At 38.4% G+C, this 15,752-nt stretch overlaps 4 protein-coding genes across 4 annotated transcripts; 1 reads left to right on the top strand and 3 right to left on the bottom strand.

The window, feature by feature from the left end:
* Positions 1-76: 76 nt before the first annotated feature.
* LOC113670220 (major facilitator superfamily domain-containing protein 6) lies at positions 77-3,036 on the bottom strand. Its single transcript, XM_027186322.2, has 2 exons — positions 810-3,036; positions 77-583 (listed from the first exon to the last, which is right to left on the bottom strand). The coding sequence occupies exons 1-2, from the start codon at positions 2,242-2,244 to the stop codon at positions 363-365; spliced, it is 1,656 nt and encodes a 551-aa protein (XP_027042123.2). The 5' UTR covers positions 2,245-3,036; the 3' UTR covers positions 77-362.
* A 148-nt stretch (positions 3,037-3,184) lies between these two features.
* Positions 3,185-5,733, top strand: LOC113670219 (major facilitator superfamily domain-containing protein 6). Its single transcript, XM_027186321.2, has 2 exons — positions 3,185-4,736; positions 4,933-5,733. The coding sequence occupies exons 1-2, from the start codon at positions 3,185-3,187 to the stop codon at positions 5,292-5,294; spliced, it is 1,914 nt and encodes a 637-aa protein (XP_027042122.2). The 3' UTR covers positions 5,295-5,733.
* Positions 5,734-6,108: 375 nt separating this feature from the next.
* Positions 6,109-9,685, bottom strand: LOC113670217 (uncharacterized). The gene is made up of 2 exons (XM_027186320.2): positions 6,734-9,685; positions 6,109-6,467 (listed from the first exon to the last, which is right to left on the bottom strand). The coding sequence occupies exons 1-2, from the start codon at positions 9,489-9,491 to the stop codon at positions 6,169-6,171; spliced, it is 3,057 nt and encodes a 1,018-aa protein (XP_027042121.2). The 5' UTR covers positions 9,492-9,685; the 3' UTR covers positions 6,109-6,168.
* Positions 9,686-11,131: 1,446 nt separating this feature from the next.
* LOC149039527 (uncharacterized) lies at positions 11,132-14,104 on the bottom strand. The gene is made up of 2 exons (XM_089181846.1): positions 13,813-14,104; positions 11,132-13,710 (listed from the first exon to the last, which is right to left on the bottom strand). The coding sequence occupies exons 1-2, from the start codon at positions 13,953-13,955 to the stop codon at positions 12,366-12,368; spliced, it is 1,488 nt and encodes a 495-aa protein (XP_089037972.1). The 5' UTR covers positions 13,956-14,104; the 3' UTR covers positions 11,132-12,365.
* Positions 14,105-15,752: the final 1,648 nt, after the last annotated feature.

Below are 15,752 nucleotides of genomic sequence, written 5' to 3'. Positions count from 1 at the left end.
TTCATACAGATCTGAATGTTCTATTCACTCAAATCTCGGTTTTTAAATAATCTATCTAAAAAGGACAAAATTTGAGGAAAGTAAAGTTTAATTGGCAAATTATTGATCAAATAAAAGTTACAATGATATAGCAAATGAAATCCTTCAGGCAGCAATCAGTCAGGGCTGACTTCTCAAAAGAAAAGCTAGATTTCAATGCACTCATTACGCTGGCTTGAATATAATTAGGAGAAAGACTTCGTCACTTCCTTCAGGGTTTTTTTTTTTAAATTTCAAACCGCTCAAAATTGCATCAGGTCTAATGCGACCAACTTTCACTGGAACGCGTTTGCTGTCTGCCGTGAATGAAGAGATGAGAGATGTCAGTGTATTTCATTGCGTTTTCCACAAAACGCTTTTAACTTCTCCTCTTCCTTTGTTTGGGAAATGCAAGCTTGAATACAGCCGCTGACAATTAAGACCGTGGCTGAGATAACAGCCCCTGAACGGAAAGACGGTACAGCTCCATATTCATCCATAAGAATTCCTCCAAAAATGGCGCCCAAACCTCCTCCAAGACCCCAATAAATTCCCTGAAGGATACCTGGAAAGAAAACACTGCTTTAATGTTCAGAGAAAAGGAAAACTCGACATGGTTATTTCTATAGCATTTTACTAAATGATTAAGTAGTTATTAAATATAGACTTCTTAAGAACAGAGGCCCGACTTGAGACATCATGTAGGCGAAATTAATTATCTTGTTACATTTCCACTATATAGTATCAATTTTCTACATCATCAATAGTACTGTCTGATCAGTAACTGAGACCTTGCATTGTGGCGGCACCACCTTGAGGTGTAGCATCAGCCAAATGAGTGACAGCTGTGGACCAAGCTGTTCCGTAGGTAATTCCTTCTAAGAACTCCAATAGCAATGACCACCAAGGATTATGGATGATGGAGAAACTTCCAAATAATACAAAATATCCCAGCACACTAAACAGCATCAAGCGCACATGGCCAAATAGCTTCGATAAAAGCGCGTTGAATATGTATGCAATAATTAAAGCAATAGCACGAAAAATTGTTGCAATTCCCATCAATAATTTGCTTGCTCCGAGGTCCTCAAGATACCAGTTGAGAAAATTAAAAAATAATCCATTGGATAATCCAAGAAAAAACGATATAGTAATAAAGAATGCATACTGAAATTTAAGCAACAATGTTAAGATCTCTTTAGTAGTTCCAGTGTGTTCTCCGAGTTCCTTATTTTCTGCTTCATCGTACGTAAACTCAAACATCCAAGCTGCAAATAAAAATACCAGAGCCATGATGATGCCAAATGAATAAAACAGCAACCTGTAATCGTTCATAACTCGTCCACAGTACCTATACTCCGTGCTGTCGAGTAACCCGCCAACTGTTAATGAAGCAAACGCAAAACCTAACGATCCAAACAATCGAGTTTTTCCATAATGCCTTCGTTCGTCTCCTAACTTCTGCAGCAAGGCAGCATCGGTCATTATGAAGGTTGGTGCCTCAAGGAACTCTCCGATTACAACTAAAATCAACAAGTAAATAAATACTTGATACACTTCGGTCTGATCATAAACCAAATCGTAGATCTTCGGGTTGGGATGGCCCTCTTCAAAATCAGGTTCTTCATGAGAGCTTGGTAGGAAGTACGTTTGAAATGGAGAAATATGAAAAAGTAGTTTTGCGCCACTTGGTCTATTAACTCGCTTAGTGTTCTTGTCAGTGTCGAAATTTCCTCGCATATGGGAGGTTGATTTTGAGTACTCTCTCTGAGCACCAAATTGAATTAACTGCTGCCGTCGACTCACTGACAAGTCAACTTCAGTAGTATTCTCTTTAATGGCTTTGCACTGTGTCTTGTGGGTTGTAGGAATCAAGAGAGCCAAGGTCATTATGAGCCATGAAAAAATTGAGAATAACAAAACTGCTTTCCTGGCCTTGAACCGGTCGGCTAAAATTGCCCAGAAAGGGCCACTAACAAATTGAATAATTGGCCTTATTCCTGCTAGTATTCCAACAGAGCTGGCGCTCAGACCAATCTGCTTGAAATATAGTGCCATATATGGAAACGACGCTCCAAATCCAGCGAAAAATAGGAAATAAAATGCTTTGTAGCATAACAACGTCCTGTCCACTTGAAGTTCTTCTCCGAGCGAATCGTTAAAGCGCTTAGAGGTCTCCCTTTCATGGTCTCCTTTATTTGAACTTTTTTTATCCTCCTTTATCATTTTGTCGTCAAAGAACTCTTTTGTGAGTTGCGTCCGGAACCAATAAATCTCTAGATCAGGTAACTGAATTTACCTGTTCAAACGATCTGTCCCACCAGTGTTAAGATATGGTATCCAAGACAGGATTATTGTGAAACAATTTAACTGGCTTATTGACCACCTGGGGAATTGCTTGTTATTTTCTTCTCCTCCTTTGTTTCTTTTTATCTCACCAAGCAGAATGCAAACGGCGTCAAATAAAATGAGATTAGACTGAATACAGATTACACATTTTCTAAAAATGATTAGCTGTCATAAGAATTATGCATAGACTGGTCATCCATAGAAACGGTAAAAAAACTTTTCTCTGATACAGTTTCAAAGAAAAACAATGACTTCTTCAGTTTTAATGTGCAAGCCTCTACGAGGAACTAAAGTTTACCCGCAAAAAGAAAAAAATTAAAGGACGAGTGGCACTTTGCAGAAGAGGTCTCCTTAGTGTCCCAAGGCTGCTGAAATTATTCGATGAATTCTAATCATGAGTGAAAAGAAGTGGACCCTAACAACTGTTTCATTAACTACGCAAGAGAAAACTTGTCCAGCAGACAAATTCAGGATTAGAGTAAAAATAATTCCTTTTCAAATTCTTTAAAATCAACCATAGTTTTGAATCATGAGCAGGGTTCGTTTTGTCCTCTACTTTAAACACGTTGTTCTGTGTCTTGTACCACACGTCTGTTTATAATTTCTTAACATTTAGCACGTGACCGGCCACATGACCAGCACAGAAAAGTCTGCCACCGGCTGTTTGCTCTTACCACCTGCGCAAGCGAGCAATCTCCGGATGTGGATCAGTTGTACTCTATCTCTCAATAGCCCCCAATGTTTGGGCTGATCTCATAGAAAATGTAAGGAACCGTAGCGTAACTTCTCTGTTCGTTGCTGAACCGTGCTTGATGTAATGGACTTAAAACGTAAAAAGAACGTTAAAGAGCTCGTTGAATTTGCAGACCAAATGAGTACAAACTACAGTCGGTCCACATTTCAGAGACTTCTTAACCAAAGTGATGTCCACCTCGCTCGAGTCGACAAGCCTCTTCTTGTTTTTAAAGCATTCTATTTCTTCTTGTACAGTTCATTGGCGACAACATTCCCGTTTCTGTCATCATACTTTCGACAAATCGGTTTCTCTTCGTATCAAGTTGATGTCCTCGTTAGCGTTCGTCCATTTGTACAACTCCTTTTAAGTCCATTGTGGGGAGTTCTTGCTGATCGTTATTTGCCAAAGAAAATGATGCTCCAGTTTTGCACTTTTGTGTGGCTTATAGGGACCATTTCATTGGCCTTTGTTGAGCCCACTGGCCAGATGTGCCAGCTGGTTTCTCTCAACGAAACTGACTCGAAAGTTATAAACTCCACTGTGATGCAGACAGGATTCTTCAGGCGAAGACGAGTTAGTGAGTATTTTACAAGACGATCAAAGCTGATTCCTAGGAATCCCATAAACGACTTACGTAGTACCAATGGCTTTGACAGCGTCGAGGTACAGATATCATCTGGTTCGGGATCGTCTCAAGAGAGTGAAGTATCAGGAAGTGGAACCGGAGAGTCATTTGACCATAATAGAGAGCCTAACATTACCAGTAACAACAAGACTCGCAGCATCACCACAATTCCAATTTCTAATCTCAAGTCAAAACCCAAAGAGCCACTCAATCAAATCCAATTCAACTTTACCACAAGGAATGAGCTTAGGGAAAACACTTCTCGGCTCCATCATATATTTGTTGGTGCTTTAGCTCTAGTTGTTTTCGAGGAAATATTCTTATGTCCAGTTTTCTTCATGGCTGATACAGTGTTACTCGCCAAGCAAGTGGAGGAGGATACAGCTGTGTATGGATATCAAAAGCAATTTGGTTCAATAGGCTACCTAATATTTTTCCTCATTACCGGGATCTTAGTGAACAATTCTCAGCGGCAAATGTGCGGGCACATCTACGCCGACTACGTTATCAACTTTTGCTTTTATTGTGTAATTACAATTGTGATATTACTAGTCTTAATCAAGTTCGAGATACCACAAAGGCCAGTTGAAAATTTCCCCAATGAGAGGCTCAAAACTACTTACAACACAAAACATTACGGAACGTTTGCTGCGACCGCGGCTTTCATGGGCTTTTCACATTCAGTGATTTCAAAATTTCACGTCACTTATCTCTCTAAGGCCAAAGGGGGGCATATTACTTCTACAATAATGTTTTTTGGCTTCCTTGGAGAACCCCTTGGCTTTTTCTTGAGTCATAAACTGATACGCCATATGGGGGATATAAATATGATATTCACTGTTCTAGTGTCGTACATGTTTAATCATTTTGCATGCTCCTTTGTAACAAGTTCTTGGCAGCTCATCCCTCTTGGTCTACTGGAAGGATTCACATTTGCCACTTCATTCGTAGTATGTACCACGTATTTGGCGAATTCTTCTCCCCTGGATTGCCTGGCAACCGTACAAGGTGATAGGAAGCACTGTTTTAGCATTGTTTTGAGTTTTCTAAGTTGAACAATTTTAAAACAAGCGGGTCACAACCTGCAAAGGTTGTTTTTAGTGTCTATCACCTGAGAAACAAATTAAAACAAGCTTTGCGAGTTAAGCGTGAAAACACTTACGTATTCGCTGAACTAATAACCTTCTTTCTTATTTTCCTGCAGGTGTGTTCCAGAGCATCTACTGGGGTGTCGGTGGAATTCTTGGCCTTGTGTTTGGTGAAAGTCTCACTCGCGTGGCAGGGCCAATTATTGCGTTCCGTGTTTTTACCATGGCAGCTGTCATTTCTATCGTAATATTCACTACGGGCCTGAAACACCTCAATTTCCGACACCGTAATTACTATTCAGTATTGCTTGACACCTTTCACAACTGCGTTGACAGCGAGAAAATACAAAATAAGAACTTAAGCTATACAAATGACACTCGAGCACAAAACCAGTTCAACGGCCAGTTTCAGCAGGCTTCTGTCGGAGTCGCGGAGCCTGAGGCAAGTGATTCACGGACAGAAGACAAGTATTACTAATCTAGATTTTAGATATATGAAAATTCACATATTTGCACTGCGGTGGAAAGATGAAATTAGAAGATCCTCGCAGCTAAGAACACTACTGAAACTAGTAGTTGTAAGTAGGACCTGAAAAAAATTCCAGGCCCGTACGGGCCTGAAATTTTTTTCAGGTCCTACTTACAACTACTAGTTTCAGTAGTGTTCTTAGCTGCGAGGATCTTCTAATTTCATATTACTAATCTGATCAAACCGATTTTGTCCTCATTCAACGGAAAGTCACATAGTCAATTGAATCTCGTTCCTTATGATGTGTGCTTTCATCTCGTCCTCTTTTATCTCTTAGTGTAACAATTAATTTTTAATTATTTTTGAGGCTATACAGCTTGCCACAATCCTGAATCGTTTCATCTATAGCGACATCTTTACTAATAAACGTTGATATTTAGCGCTTAAAGCTTTTATGATTGTGTCACTACATAATTTTAAATAAAAATGTTTTAAAAAGTTAATTTCCATGCGAAGCTCACAGCGACTGCTACTACTGATCTGACAACGACCTTTGCTTGCGCAACTTTGTCTTGAGTAGTATGACCCTCAGCTTAAAGTTTATTCCCATGCAGACCTCCCACATTGAATAAGATACACTTATTGACTGCAAGAGAACACAACTAGCTAGGTGTTTGTATGGTTTCTCTTGATCAATGAAATTGCAAATAAGAGATAATCCTGTTGTTAATATTTTGTAATTAGAACGCTGAATTGAGGTGTTAGGTGTCTTTAGGTAACAGTACAGTAAGTCTTGTTTGTACTACAGAACGGGTGACAGACCTTTTTGGTGGATCAGTATATTTTATTTAACTATAAACAATTTTACATCGACCATTGTGATTTAATGTTTTCTCATAGAGCTGTGCTTGTGTTTTAAAGTCTTTGAGACTCTGTATCCTCTCAGCAGTTCCTCGGTGTCTTTTGATTCCACTGTAGGAAGGTAAGTATACTTCATCTCAGAGTACTCGGTTGATTCTCGCGTAAACTTGCACTGCGCCAGGCAAAACAGAATACAAACTACAAACGAGGCACAAGCCACACAACGGAATGTTGCCACAGCTCCAATATGATGGATTAAAAACCCGCCTGTTATTGTACCTGAACCTGTTCCCAGTCCCCAGTAAACTCCTTGAAGAATCCCTGTGGACAAACAAGAAAATACACCGATTTAATAAGACCAGGAATACCCTCTGCTCAAATAACATTCGTGGTAGTCGATAGTTTTGGTATTTTTACTTTCCTTCGGTTTTACCTTTAAATTTATAAAATTAGACAAAGGTAGAACAATCAATAAACCCCTACATTTAATCGATATACATCCCGAGCAAAGAATCACAATCAAAATTACAATTAAACTCGAGTAAAATGCTAAAGAAGGTCCACCTTAGCAAGATTAGCTTTCTTACCTTGGATAGTTGTGACTGATTCTGAGGACGCTGCACCCGCCATATATGAAGTGCAAGCCGACCATGAGGCAGCGTACGTACATCCAACCAACATCTCTATTGGTAAAACCCACCATGGGTTTGTGAGCAGCGAGTACATAGTAAATGCAACTCCATATGATATCAGCGCTCCTATCATGATTTTTATCTGTCCAATGGCTTTGATGAGACTTCCAGCCACGAAAAATGTTAATAAATCCAAAGAGCTGCGACAAATAACTGCCACACCCATTAATGTCTTAGTTGCTCCAAGATCTTCAAGAAACCAGTTCAGAAAACTATGGGACATTCCATGACCTACTCCCATGAAGCATGCCGCCATAAGACACGAACCATAGTGAATATTACAAAGAGCTGATAAAACACTTGTTTGTTTAACATCAGTTTCTTTGTATTGAAATTTAAACGTCGTGGATATAAACAATGTCATCACCATTAAGAGAGCAAATACACAAAAACAAATCATGTAATCTGTGTATTGCTCACCACAAACGAGATGACGTGACTTCTCCAAAAGCACTCCGACAAGGAACGAAGACAGCCCGAATCCAAGCGAACCCCATAACCGTTGTTTTCCGTAGTACCGTCGCTCTTCACCAAGGTGTTCCAACAGGGAAGCGTCTGCTAATGTCGTTGACGGAGCCTCGAGAAATTCTCCTACAACAACTAGAACAAGAAGAATGGTAAAAATTCTCTTCAATTCAGAGGAGTTGGTCTTAAGTAAATTAGTCATCCACAGTTTTGACTGTGTATTTCTGGCAGGTTGTGGTGTGTTTTGCATTACTTCTGCTTGAATGGTTTTGCTGAAATCTTTCATCCTGTTTTCTGAGGAATAATCGGAATTGCTGTTTAAAGTGATGATGGTAGAGTTATTTTTGAAAGTAGTTTGGTTACTCTCTTCCATATCAGTTTGGAGATCATGCAATGTCAAATTGTCATTTGTTACAAGAGAAGAGGATGTGAACAAAGCATCTCCAGAACTACTAAAAGAATCATCTGGTGACATTAACTCGTCAGTATTGTTCAGACTATTTAAATTTGAAGGCATTAAGTTATTAGTGTAATTGACTGAATTTAACACTGAAATTCCCGTATGAATCAAAACTTCTGCGTCTGACTTCTCTGACTGACTTTGATGAAGTTTATCGATTTCGTTTGAGACGTTTTTGTGATGAACACGAATCTGGAGTGTTTGAGTAGGAGATCGGTTGAAGGACGTGACAACAGAATCATTACTAGAACGTGTATCATTTCCTTTCTTCTTTGTGTCAAGGGGCTGGCCATTTTCCGTTGTTGTGGTTTTGGAATCAACTCCCATGATCTTTGATAGCTTATCTTTCAACTGTAATAGGCTGTTGCTGATTGCTTTTATGTTTGCTCTATCAACTTGGTTTGCTGAGGTGTTGATGCGATTTGAAAGCCCTGCTTCACTCAGCAACGGTTCAGAGATGCTGTCACTTACTTGTTGTAAATGTTGCGTGGAGTGAATAGTCTTGTGCGGCAAAAATTTGGTCCTATTTCCATTGCTAGAGTTTTCATGATTGCTGAAGCTATCATCACTCGCGTCTTTACCGGATGGGATAAAAATTCTAGAGAATTCAATAACTACGGGTGCATCAGGTTTATTTTGCCTTCTCTTATCAGTCGATGAATTGTTATTTTTCTTTCCCATGTTTCCTACGGGTGACTGGAAGTTAGACGTGAGGATTGATCCGTTGATTTCACCTGGTTTTTTATTTCTATATTTATGATTGATGCTGGTATTGAAATGATATTGCCCAGGGCTTTTATATAAATTCTTCGAGGTACGGTTTCTGTTCTCGTTCTTGCTTGGAAAATTCCCTGATTTATCAAAACGCCAAAGGTGCTTTGAGTTAATTGAATGTGTAAGTACCCTTTGGCTGGTGGTTGTTTGTGAAGTCTCATGAACCAGTTTTGCTTTTGACTTTGGACTTCGCTCGCTGTGAAGACGATACATCTCTGTATTGTTTACTAAGTCTTTTGACTCCGTAAAACCCCGAGTGGAGGTCAATGTTTTAAGATACAATATTCCATTATTTGGATCAGCACTGGTCTGCTTGTTACGTTTTTGAAACACAAAACTGTCGTTTCGCTTATCAAAAGTCCGTTTTAGTCCTTGGGTAGTACTCTCGACCATACTTTGATTCACATGATTTTTGCTAGCATCTGAGAGTGATTTGTTCCTTAAACTTGATTCAAGGCGACCCTTGTTTTGTCCTGCAATATAAATAGGTACAACATCCACGGCCCTTTGGCGGATCAGTTCTGTTTCGTTTGTCTCGTCAAAGTGAGTTTTTTGCCACAAAAGTTCGCGTCGAAAAAACCCAGTCTTAACTCTGGTGTAATTATAAACATGGTTATGTGTATCATTGCCTTGTCGAATCTCACAGATTTCGTTCGTAGGCTCCACAAACGCTAACGTTAATGTCATAATAAGCCAAGACAAAACTGACATGACCAACACGGATTTCCGTTTCCTGTATTTGTCCGCCATGATGGCCCAGAATGGAGCGCTGGCAAATTGAACAATCGGCCGCAAACCGAGGAGCAGACCAACCTGACTGGCTGACAGACCAATCTGACGAAAATACACAGGAAGATATGGAAATATAGAGCCGAAACCACTCAGGAAAAAGAAGTAGAAAGCTTTGTAAACCAAGAGATCACGGTTGATCCGAAACCACGCTCTTTCAGCCATGTCGTAATAAGATGTGTTTCGGTTTATGTCTAAGTGGTTTGTCCTTGGGATCACTTGTTCTTTACAAATAAAGCCGGCATGAATGCGCTTACAAAGCTCCTAACAATATAATATGAGATCATTACTCTTTTTCGGTCGACGCTAAACTTGGTGATTTTCTTGATTCTGTCATTAATTTTGTTCGCATAATTGCCGGGCTATGTTATTTGACGGGTGGCAGGTGGGTTGATCAATTATTTAAAAGTGTGCTAAATCAAGCAGAAATACAGTGATTCGTTTCCTTATTCCTGATCTATACACTGCAAGTGATGGAACGCTGCTTTTTGATCAGTCTTTTAGTCTTATCGATTGGATTTTCAACTGACGAAGCCTTCTGATTTTGAAGGGGAAAACTGTGTTACAAGAAAACAATTAAAAGTTACCGTAAGGAAGCCTGGGTGACCTGTGTAAAGCTTTGAGGATACTTTTTGAGGCAATTTTATGAGATCACACTATAGAACAGGGATTCAACAATACCCTAACCAAAGTTCAAATATGTTTAAGCTGAGTCATTTTGCAAACAAAAATTTTTCATCTACAAAGATGAGTCAAGCGTAGCTTGGAACACTGGGTGACGACACGTTTGAAGTCTTTCGACTGATTTTAGTAAGGTAAATTATCACGCTGAGTTTGATTGGTCTACAGCCAGATAAGGTTGAGTGGTTACGATGAAATGACATGGTACATTATAGAATAATAAAATAATAACAATAATAACTAAGTCACCATGCTAAGAATTGCGTTAAACACCATCATACGCTCTGTTTGATACATATCAAACTTATCCCATAGAAAACTGAACATTTGCTTAAATTGGTCCCAAGCCACCGTATTACTCACCTGACATGCGCAGAGCAATTAAATAAGCAAAGAGCGCCAATGTTAAAAATGGCGGCTAACAGAGTGAAGCAGGAGCATAAGACTCCGAAGAGATTTATTGACGAATTCGCAGAAGCTAAGACCAAGCAATGCAAGAAAATAAAAACTACGGATAAGAATATTTATCCTGTAGAGACAATATAGGTCGACAAAGCGAGAAAACATGGCAAAATTCATTTCAAAGGGTACTGCGAGAAATTTGACGAATGGAGGCCTTGCGATGAACATAATTTACCCGTAATGCGATTGGAACCGATGTCAAAACCAATCGATGATTCCTTCAGCGATCGCCAGCAAACTTTTTATGAACGCGTTTACAGGGAGATCAAGCGAAAGTTGTACTCCGGGCGCAGAGAGGATTCAAAAGTTCGTATTGAAATTCAAGTCGATGACGATGTTTTCTATAAGAGTCTTGGGAGGATTTCATCCAAAAAATATCAGAGGAATAAACTCATATATGAAATTCTTTCAAATGAAACTCTGGATTGTTATATTGGCACAAAGTGGAATGAGCGGATCATGAATGAAAACGGCGATTTTGCTTATGTTGTACCAGGGACTGTGACATTTTGGTTGACAAAAAGAAACCCCATAGTGGAATTTAAATTAATTGGCGATAAATACGTGAGATCTGAAATCGAAGACGGGCATCGAGTCGTTTTTACATTTGTCCGTGGAGATGGCAACAGATGTGGATACAAAAATATGGTCCATCATTAATATATTTGATTTAGCACATGTTTATTGATTTTGATAGTTGATGTCAAAGAATTATTTTACTTGCATGTGAATTACCTTCATAAAATGTAAACATGTGGTTATAAATGACCCATATATTTCAGTCTGTGATTCTGTTGTAATCAATGCAGTAACATTTTTGAAAAAGACTCCTTGAATACTGTATACAAGAAACATTTCACAGGCATAGCAAATTATTCTACACAACTTCTACTAACAGTTTTTGGGTAATACACTCCTTTAATACATTGATATATTATATCATTACTGATTGATTAAATCACATCTTGGCTTCCATTTACCATCCATTTTAACAAGATGTGCACAGAAAGTGGGAGCATCGCATTTGCTGCATTTTGCAGTACATGTTTTGATGGTATGGCCAGAAGTTGAACAGTTTCCACAGTTGTAGCTTTCCTTCACCCTTTCCAAACCAGCAGCTTCCAAAAGCTGTATTCTGTGTTTTTTCAAGAAAAGTTGCTTTAGAGCAGAAACCCCTCTATGATTAGATGATCGAAAGTAGTCCTTTGATACAGTGTTGTTGTACTTCTCCATACCTTGCTGAGTGTAATAAGCTAAATTTTGGTATAGCTTTAAAAATTCAGGTACATGAACATACAAAGAATGCATATATGGTGTTACATCTTTTGCTTGGTAAAGGTCTAAGAATTTTTTAAACCATTTTTTGATTTTGTCCTTGAGGCTAGAGATAGCATCATCTGTAGTGTAATTAAGTTTAAGATCACCTATAATATCTATGAAATTACCCCAAAGGGCTTGCAGCTTGTCCACATTATGAAACTCTGGTAATAGTAAGTGAAAATTAATATGTTGGAAAAGCAAGAGTTTTTCAGGTCTAGTAAGGTCTCTGTACTCCAACTTCTTGCTGTCCCTATTAATTTTCCATTCAAAATTAATTCCAAGTTCTTTTACAAATTTCTCATACCCAGCCATATGTCTATACTTATTTCGACAAAACCCATTTGAAAAAGTAGATACCTTGTCAATGGCATCTTTCCTGCGAAGTTCCCTGATCAGAAGTTCAATTAAATTATCAGATATTCTCAAAAATAAATGTAGTGTATCAATTATTACATGGTCAATAGGAATAAAATCAAATAATGGATTGGTTTTACAATTATATTGCTTAGATTTTGCATACTTACCTATTTCTTGTAAATCTCTTGCCCCAAGAGATTTGTCAGTTATAGACCACTTTTAACTGATGTCAAACCTTTCATTTCCTGGGCACTTACACCAAATACAAGAGAAATTTTGATTAGCAGCCCCTGAACCACAAACACAGGCTAGAAACTTCCAGTCTCCTCCCAAAAAATACTCAATGCTATACTTATGACTGTTTACAGTAATTTCTTTTAAATTTGACATTTCATTATTTAGATCAGCAAGGCTTTCTTTAAGATTGTCATAGTTCTCTGTTGTCTTAATTATTGCTAGAACATAGTTCCCTTTTTCATTCATTGCTGCATCCTTTTCATTCAAAATTGTGTATGTGACATTTTCAAGTTTAAGCCTTTTCCCAATGTTGGTACCATCACCACTGAGCTTTACTTTAATAGTAGTAACCTTGTCCAATACTCCATTTTTCTGCAGCCTTTTTATCTGTTCCTCAAGACTCCCCCTGAAAGAAATCTGTACTCCCTCTGCCTCCCCTGGTGTACTTCTCAGATTCCAATTGGCATTTAGTTTATCTAGGTGTTTGCATATTTTATATTTTGTGGGCATGTCTTTACACTTCATGGCCAACTCATGCCAAGCTTCATTAGATATATTCAATTTTTCCTTCAAGTAAACCCACATATTGATGTCATCAATATCATTGTCAGTCAGTTCTCTTGGCTCTGTTTCCAATAGTTGTAACTCTCCCTCTTCTACCAATGAAATAGTTTCATATTGTTGAGTGTCATTATTAAATACCTCAACCTTGGTGGCAATAAAATTGTAGAGGCCTAAAAATGACAGTGCTGAGTGGCAGTCTTCTTTAAATCCTCGCCTTAATCTTGCCTGATGTTGTTTGGTATAATCAGTGAAACGTTTGCTTTTGTTTGGACCTCTTTGTCCCTTTTTTTGCATTCTTGCTGCTTTTTTCGCTAATCTTTTGAATTTTTGTTTGTATTGTTCTTTTCTGTTTTCCGAATCCCTAATAACATCTTCAAACTCCTGCTCAATTTTTAATCTCTTTGCCTGCTCTGCGGCTAAATCCAGTTCAGCTTTCCTTTTCTGCCCACGAAGCTGTTGGTTTTCCTCAATCAATGAGTTGTTTTCAAGCTCATGATAGAAAATTTTGAAGGAGTGGTTTTTTGCCTTCCACGCATCAATAAGCTTCTTTATACTTTTCCCCCCACTTTTTGACGCTTTCTTGAACGCTGAATGGAGGAGAGAAATCTTTTTCCTGAAGACGTTGAGAATTCTGGAATTTATAACAACTCCGCGAATCTCAGATTCCCTCAATATTTTTTCCACGATTCCCACAATCACAGAATCAGCACTTTCGTCGTTCGGCTCTTGATCAGACTTCTTCGACAGGGAATATATGAGATAGCTGATAAAAAAAAAATCAGTTCGGTGAAAAAAAATTGAAAAAAATTAAAAAGAAAAAAGAAACAGGTTGGAATACACTTCGATAAACGCAATTTTTACTTACTTGTTTATTTCGTAAGTAAACCAAGGCAGTTTTTCCCCTTTTGGACCATTTGTTTCTTCGCCGAAATCGTTTTGTGCATCTACCGCCACCGCGAGAAGAGCCAGCGAAGAAAAAACCACCAGTGCGTAAACTTCGAGTCCCATTTCCCGAACCCAAACAATATCCAAACCTCATGTATTATACATCAAATTGCGCCAAATTTATTGTTTTTTTCGTATTTCGCGGTAATGACCAGTTTTAGGCATGCGCTTTAGAGTTATAGTCCCAGACTCCATGGCCACTGCTTGCATGTGGCGTGAACCCCTCTTCGACATATCTGAATCGCTAACCATAAGTCTCAAAAACCCGAACGAAATATTTTAATGATTTCCTTCAAATACAGTGGTATAGAAAGCTTATGTACGTTAGTTTTAGAAACTGAAGGTAAGAAAGATAGCAATTCAAATGAAATACACGAAAAAGAGGAAAATGTTCGAAAAGTAGCATGTTTTTGACTGACCTCAGACTGCGTGACATGTCACGAAAATCTACAGAGGCAGATGTTAAACGTAAGTTTGATATGATATCTTGATAAAAGCTTAGACAACCCTTGCTAGCTTAAAGGAACAAAATAATTATTTGATAAAAATTTTACAAAAATGTAATCTATAATTAAGGCAAGTTACATATTGCAATGTCAAACAAGGAAGCAACTTGTCCTTAGAGATGCAACATTTTTTTACGTAATTTTAGTTACCTCGCCAGTAAAAATAGCAATATGTCACACAATGTATAAAATGTCACAAATTGAACGACACACTTTGTATCCCAAAAAGTACGTCATACCATGGGCAAACTTTTCTTTTCCTGTAATGTATATTAAGCAATAGAGTAAAGCACAACACTGAATACGGAAGGAAGGTGAAAATTGAAAAATTCAAATTCAAAAGATTTTTTCCCACACACCTTTTGACTGGATTGACCAAGGCTGCTACGGAAAGGGGATGAAATTTTCAACTTAGTTTTGCTTTTTTCCTTTTGTCTATTAAGCAATAATCCGCGCAAGAAGTAGGCACCTCTGAGCCAAAGCTGTCATCAGCTAACTTACTAATTAAATTAAAATATTGGTTGTTGAAGGCACGCTCTAACTTGCAATTCATCCTCCAAATATCCTTTCCTATTCACCTTCGAGAAATGCGCGCGGGATTTGCGCCCTAAGACATCGTAGTCGTTGCTGAAATAAATGAGCTACAATCACATTAAAAGGTGGTAAGTTAACAAAACCACTTCCCTAATCTCCCTCCATCTCAGCCTCCCCCCCTCCCTAATGTTACAAAACAAAAAGACAAACCAACAACTCTAAAAACCTTAGAAGTGCAACTCGACATATTTGGGTTCAATGACTTTTCTGTACCAACCACCTGCAAATTTTCCAGAACCCATTTATACTTTCTTGTCGAGAAACACGAAAGTGAAAAGGGGAGTCCAACTTAAATTTGGGGAGAAAAACAGTTTAAACCCACCCCGCTCCCTTGTAATTTGTGCAGAGGACTCGCTGATAGCCTTGCCTGTTCATGTACTTGTAGAATCTGACAATACCCACCCTGACGTTTCCCCCCCTCCCTTCCTCAAAACATTTTTTCCAGCTGGGTGTTTTCTCTGTCGTATCTGAAGAGCAGCCCCATCATCAACGGTTTCATGATTGTTGGCTGCATCGCAGGAACCTATGTGCAGCCATTGGTCATTTCCTCATTTTGAAAATTGTGAATCGATTTGGGTAAACATTCAATTGAGGACATTGTAGGATGACCTCTTGTGCAACTTTTTGAATGCAGTAAACAGGATTTGCGACAAAATTAATTAATTTGGGACGAATACATAGCAGCATTTCATTAAGGTTTGTAACAAACAAATGAAGAAGCTTGAAATAGTGCATGTACAAAAATAATTTATCTACTATG

This window comes from Pocillopora damicornis, chromosome 9 (genome assembly GCF_964200805.1).
Source record: "Pocillopora damicornis chromosome 9, jaPocDami1.2, whole genome shotgun sequence".
Classification (NCBI taxonomy): Eukaryota; Metazoa; Cnidaria; class Anthozoa; order Scleractinia; family Pocilloporidae; genus Pocillopora; species Pocillopora damicornis.
This window is presented reverse-complemented; position numbering and strand designations above follow the sequence as displayed.

Bases quoted from the DNA above. Each gene is read 5' to 3' on its own strand.
- LOC113670217 (XM_027186320.2), bottom strand. From the start codon at position 9,491: ATGGCTGAAAGAGCGTGGTTTCGGATCAACCGTGATCTCTTGGTTTAC. The intron at 6,468-6,733 runs GTAAGAAAGCTA...GTTTGTCCACAG, and splicing joins ATCAGTCACAACTATCCAAG to GGATTCTTCAAGGAGTTTAC.
- LOC113670220 (XM_027186322.2), bottom strand. From the start codon at position 2,244: ATGATAAAGGAGGATAAAAAAAGTTCAAATAAAGGAGACCATGAAAGG. The intron at 584-809 runs GTCTCAGTTACT...TTTTCTTTCCAG, and splicing joins TGGTGCCGCCACAATGCAAG to GTATCCTTCAGGGAATTTAT.
- LOC113670219 (XM_027186321.2), top strand. From the start codon at position 3,185: ATGGACTTAAAACGTAAAAAGAACGTTAAAGAGCTCGTTGAATTTGCA. The intron at 4,737-4,932 runs GTGATAGGAAGC...ATTTTCCTGCAG, and splicing joins TTGCCTGGCAACCGTACAAG to GTGTGTTCCAGAGCATCTAC.
- LOC149039527 (XM_089181846.1), bottom strand. From the start codon at position 13,955: ATGGGACTCGAAGTTTACGCACTGGTGGTTTTTTCTTCGCTGGCTCTT. The intron at 13,711-13,812 runs GTAAGTAAAAAT...TTTTTTTATCAG, and splicing joins TTTACTTACGAAATAAACAA to CTATCTCATATATTCCCTGT.